The sequence below is a fragment of the Asterias rubens genome, chromosome 4, assembly GCF_902459465.1.
Source record: "Asterias rubens chromosome 4, eAstRub1.3, whole genome shotgun sequence".
NCBI classification, from domain to species: Eukaryota; Metazoa; Echinodermata; class Asteroidea; order Forcipulatida; family Asteriidae; genus Asterias; species Asterias rubens.
In genome coordinates, this window is record NC_047065.1 from 9,012,460 (window position 1) to 9,018,459 (window position 6,000).

The 6,000-nt window shown below is 39.2% G+C and overlaps 1 protein-coding gene across 1 annotated transcript in view; it reads right to left on the bottom strand.

The window, feature by feature from the left end:
• Window positions 1–5,198, bottom strand: part of LOC117288748 (A disintegrin and metalloproteinase with thrombospondin motifs 16-like) — a 91,184-nt gene extending 85,986 nt beyond the window's left edge. The window contains exons 1-2 of the mRNA XM_033769576.1: window positions 5,165–5,198; window positions 4,367–4,557 (exon numbers count right to left, since the gene is read on the bottom strand). Coding sequence (XP_033625467.1) covers window positions 4,367–4,474 — 108 coding nt within the window. The 5' untranslated portion in view covers window positions 4,475–4,557; window positions 5,165–5,198. The remainder of the gene's footprint in view (window positions 1–4,366; window positions 4,558–5,164) is intronic.
• Window positions 5,199–6,000: the final 802 nt, after the last annotated feature.

Below are 6,000 nucleotides of genomic sequence, written 5' to 3' on the forward strand. Positions count from 1 at the left end.
GCAATAAAAACCAAAGATCGTACGATCATTGATAAAAACCTGTGCTTTCAAGGCTGATCATGTGTGTGAGAAAAGCTCTTGTAAATTCGGGAATTCCCCAGGAATGTTTTTTTTTTAAAGTACACACAGCCCAGCCTGCACTGGAGCCCCCAATTTCATGGCTCTGTTTACTGTGCGTATCGACGCTTGTGGAAGCAGGGAATGGACCCCATAGATATAGAATAGAATAACTAGATCGGCCGCGCGTACATACGCGGGTTCTGGCATTGGGGCCGCCATTGCCTATCTCCCGTGTACATTTTCTGTGCGTTGCCGTCAGCACGTGACTTTTTGCCGTCAGCACGTGACATTTAGCGCGTCAAGGCCTATCTCCCGTGTTAATTTTTGCGCGTCGCCTTTCGAACGTGAAATTTTTACCGCGTCCATAGCGAACAAAAACTTTTTCTACACAGGCAATGGCGCGTATGTACGCGCGGCCGATCTAGTTATTTTAATTCTATATCTATGATGGACCCTTCCCATGAAATATGCTAATTACATTCACGCATGCGTACAGACCCTGTTGGTTGGCAAACGCCATAGAGTTGTGCACTATAAGCAGATGCGCAATCGCGTCTCCGTCACGCACCCATTAACCGTGTACAAAACAGCGCGATGTTCCCCTCATTTTGCCAATCAAAACGTTAGTGCGCACGCGCTACGTGCAGTTTACATATTTCATGGGAAGGGTCTCTTCTGCGCTTATGTCATTCAAGCATGTTAACAAGATAGTGGGGAATTTCGGCACGTGCGCATTCGTACTCTACACGTTAGCAGCTGCTCACCGTAAGCAAAGAATCAACGCTTTGGAAAATACGAAATTATTTGCTTTTGTCAAGCATTTTCACAGGTTAGCGGGGCTTTTGGTTTGTGCCCATGTGCACTTCACGTTGAGCATTTAGGGTCTATGAAGGTGCAATTAAGTAAAACTCGTGCTGAAAGGATTGAAAGAAATTGTGTCACTGATGTCTTGTGTTTTGTAGTCTTGTAATCATGAGCGACAGAAGTGGTTCTAACCATGAGTTAACCAAGGGGAATTTCATCGCGACACTTTCATAGTACGTAGCTTTAGTCGCACTATAAACCAAGTGGGTTGAAAAGCAGAAGGCGCGACTCGACTAAGCAATCAAAATCCGCAATTTCCCATGAGTTGTTCAAAAAGATATGGTTACGACTACGTTCCTATGGTGTTGTGATAATACTTACGAAGGACTTGTACAAGTCTACACTCATGCTTTTAATATTATGCTTAAGTAAGCCCATTGTATGTCACACAACCAGGACCCAATTTCATGGCTCTGCTTTCTGTAAGCACAGAATCGGCGCTTGCGGAAGCAGGGAATTCTGTGCTTACGGCAAGCCTATTTCACAGGTTAGCGGCGAATTTTTGCTTCTACGCATGTGTACTCCACGATACTAGGCATTCTATGCTTACAAGGCTAGCGCAGAAATTCGGAGCTTGCAAGTAAGCGGGGAATCGAGATCGTAAGTGCAGAATTCGGCGGTAAGCAGAGCCATGAAAGTGGGCCCAGATCTACAGTTGCTCATGTGTTTCAACTTAACAAAAAGTCTCCAACCTTATAACAATGGTTGTTCAAAGCTACGCAGCTACTCAGATACGCTTAGGTTTCAAGATACGCTTACTTTCCTTCAAGTTACGCTATAATATAAAAACGGTGTACATAGCCCGAGTCAAGCTACGCTTACATTCCATATGCAGCTATGTTTACTTTCCAAGACAGCTACGCTTACGTTCCAAGATATGCTTACGTTCCAAAAGATATGGTTACGTTCCAAGCACGCAGCTACGCTTTACATTCCAAGACACATTTAGGTTCCAAGTTACGCTACAATATCAACAGGTACGCTTTCAATCCGAGTCGATAGGCTCACGATTCAAGGTTTGCAGCATCACTTACGTTTCAAAAAACGATGTAAAAAAGGTCTATGGACACTTTTGAATCCCTCAAGATTCCCTTCCCCCAAGATTAAAAAATCTTTTACTGTGAATACTAACAGGGCCCACCTTCATTTGTTAGCAAAATACTGCTAACAAAATTTCTTCACTATCAACAAATTTAGTCGGGCACCAGTCATAAGTCCACAATTTCTCTTCATTTGGTTTTCAGAGCAAATTGTATCACTGACTTTATTTTATTTTCATGTTATCCCTGATCGTAAGCCACCAGTCGCAGTAGGCCAGCTTTCAGCTGCTTATGGCAATGCTCAATATGGTCTTATACACGTACACCAATAGTTTTTAACTTTTTAGTTTTAAGTCGTCTTGCAAATGCATGGCCAGCATCTGAGACCAGATGTATGATGAAAAATTCGCTTTTTGCAGCGAATGGGAAAATCTGAATGGGAAAATTTGTCCTTTACAAAATTTGTCCTTTACACAATTTGTCTTTAGTTTGACGCCCTCAATGTTTGTTTCGGTTTTTTTAACGTAGCTTGTGCAATTTTAGTTTACCTTGGTGGATTTTAGGTAAGAATTAAAAAAATATATGAGGTGTAATTTTTTTTAAGGATAATTTTTTAATTTTTTATTTAAAAACATTTCGTATAATTATTTTTCAGGGCAAACAATTTTTATAATTAACTTTATTTTTTATTTAGTGAATTTTTTTTCTTAAGGATGATTTTTTTGGATAGTTTTTTTTCTTGTTAATTTAAAAACATTTCGTGTAATTAATTTTAAGGGACAAACATTTCTTTTATTATTAGTGATTTTTTTTAATTTAGTGTCTTTTTTTTTCTAATGCATTTTTTTTTGATAGTTTTCTTTTACTGTTAATTTAAAAACATTTCGTGTATTTATTTTTAAAGGGACAAACATGTTTTTATTATAACCTTTTTTATATTTAGTGTAATATTTTTTTCGAGTGGATTAATATTTTTTCATATTATTTCAAGTTTTGACTAATTGTTCATCTTTTCCCTTTATAATCTAAATTAACAATATGCTGTTTTTTATTTTATTATTATTTTGTTCATTTTAAACTTTTTGTGCTCTGTATTTACGATTTACACATAAATTTTGTTTGTTTATTATTGGTATTATTGTTTATCTTTAATTAATTGTAATTGTTCTTTAATTTTCGTTTTTTATGTTAGTTTTAAAAAATATAGTTAGTTTTTATTTTATTTAGCTTTTGGCCCTTTTGGCCGCCCATACAGAGGGAGCCACTCCTCACAATGTTTTAAACTGAGAAAATAGAATTAGCTGTTGCAAACAACTTACCAACCAAATGGACCGAGAGTATAAATGCAAAAAATAGTTAATGGCCTGACGTTTCGACCCTAGCAGAGTCTTTCTCGAAGGCTAAATGACAACACAACAAACATGAACAGGTAACTAAGTGAAACATAAGCAGTGAAGTGGAAATATATGAATGGGGTTAGAAAGCACACATAAAAAAGCAGGGGGTAAACAATGAATGGGGGACAAAAAAGGGGGGGGTGAAGGGAAGGGGCTGGCTTGACCACAAGCAAGAATATGGAAACACAAAGGACAACATCAAGGGTGGTGAGGTTGGGTAAAAAGTAATTTATATTAGTGAATGAGGCTCAGGCTAAAAGGCTATGGGGAAAAAAAGGAGACGGCAAAACAAAAGGTTTATTAGTCGTTTCCTTCTTGGATGTTCAGACCATGGGGTTGAATGGTCTGGAGGCGTCGAATCCAGAGTTTCTCCCTACTCAAACGCACAGTTTACCCCCTGCTTTTTTATGTATGCTTTCTAACCCCATTCATATATTTCCACTTCACTGCTTATGTTTCACTTAGTTACCTGTTCATGTTTGTTGTGTTGTCATTTAGCCTTCGAGAAAGACTCTGCGAGGGTCGAAACGTCAGGCCATTAACTATTTTTTGCAATGTTTTAAACTATCAACCTCTCCCCATTACTCGTAATCAAGTAAGGTTTTATGGTAATAACTATTTTGAGTAATTACCAATAGTGTCCACTGCCTTTAAATCCCCCAAATTCAGACCCCAACCAAACAACTAACCCCCCCCCCTCGCAATTATCATGACTGTCACGCACAAACTAGCAGTCGATGATGACGTCAGACGGGTGCTCATCCGATGATGTCATGGCGCCCTCCCCAAAGAAAAAATCTGTGGAAAACACTACAAAAGGCAGACCATCATTGACTTGACCATGAGAGAGCCTAGTATGCATTTCATGCAACGCCTTTACATGGAACCAAAGAAAATGCATTCAATGTCACTATATTCTGTGTCAGCTAAGCCCCAAACTGGAGGACATTACAAGAAATGTATCTACATGTGTGTAAGCCTAATGAAGAGATGGATTGCACCTACCATGTTGAGTACTGTCAGCACATATGGAGTTATCTTCTCCTCGCCATGATTTCTGATCATCTTCTTGTCTACTACTACCAAGGTCTCTACATAACGATTCCTGTGCATATTACCTTCAATAGCACGTTTGTGTACATGTGAAGCGAATTCATCAGCAAGGAAGATGTCTTCTTTCGCCTCATGTGGCTGAACTACAAAAAAAAAATCATACCAAAAAATTAACATAAAGTAATATTTAAATCATATTCATAAATACCTCAGACAGTTTCGCTATTCCTATTGGTGGAGAGCGCATCACGTTCTGATGTTTAAACCTTTGACCAGTGTTTATAACCGGTTGTGAGCGGATACTCCGCGGTAGTCTTGATGCAAGACGTTTCTTGTTACGGGCGATGCAGCCGCTGTCGGTGAGTTGGCCGCGATGTGTGTGAAAGGAAAACCAGAACGTATGCACACGAACGGAACCGGAAACTGATATTGAACATGTACATGTAACATGTACATGTACCACATACCACGGGTAGAAACAAGCACGTCGGAAACCATGCGGAAACGGATAAGTTTTAACAAAGTTTATTAATTACGCCTTTTTACCAAAAAGGTATTTATGAATGGGAATAAAGGGGTAGCTACTAGTTCTTTCACGGCAGGTAAAACCTTGCATGGTCGAATTGCCACGTGATAAAGGCCCTGGCCTTCGGCTCGTGCCTTTCACACAGCAATTCGACCCTGCTGGTTTTTTAACGGCCGTGAAAGAAATTGTAGCTACCCTTTTATTCCCTTACTAATAAATAGTACCTGTAACAGCTATTAATGACCTTTTCAGTTCAACATTTTGTCCATGAAGGTAGAAATGCTTTACATCAAAAACTTCTTAAACGGCACCAAGGCGAAGACCAGGGCACTGATGCTGGCCTCCATGCATGAAATGTTTAATTACACATGTACAAGCCTGAGAGTGTTATGTGGTTCAAAATCTGATGTTAAAGGAAGTTTTAATAATAATAATATTAATAATAGGCATACATTTATTGCAACATTTATTGAATAAACAAGAATGGTCTGTTAACAATTACAATTGCCCCACTGAGATTAATCTCATTCTTGAGTTATTGATTGGACAAAATTTCTTTTGTTTAAGCCATTAATCCATTTCTAAAAACAATAGGCTTCTGGGGGATCATAGGACCAGTCCACAAACTGAGTTAGGTGTTGATACGCCAAATCCATTTCAAGTTATTGCTCGGACGACATTTCTTTTGTTTTAGCCATTATGACCTTTACATTTGACCTTTGGGGTCCAAAAGAATAGGCTCCAGTGGGATCCCTAGACCAGTCCACAAACCAAGCTTGGAGTTGATATGCTAAGTGCTTCTTGAGTTATAACTCGGAACATAGAGCAAGGAAGTAACTCTATGCTCGGACAATGATTATGCACACACGGGCACAAGTGTGTGTAATGCTTGCAATTGTGGGCCTCCTACTGTCCCTCTCTGCAACAGCTCCCGTTGGTTTTGTCCACGTTTTCCAACTGTGGACCTTTCCCGAACCATGGACCCTTTTTTCCTCTTATGTTATAGCATAGAGCAAGAAACAGAAGGAGTCACAACTAGTCGTCTTCAAAGGTTCCATGT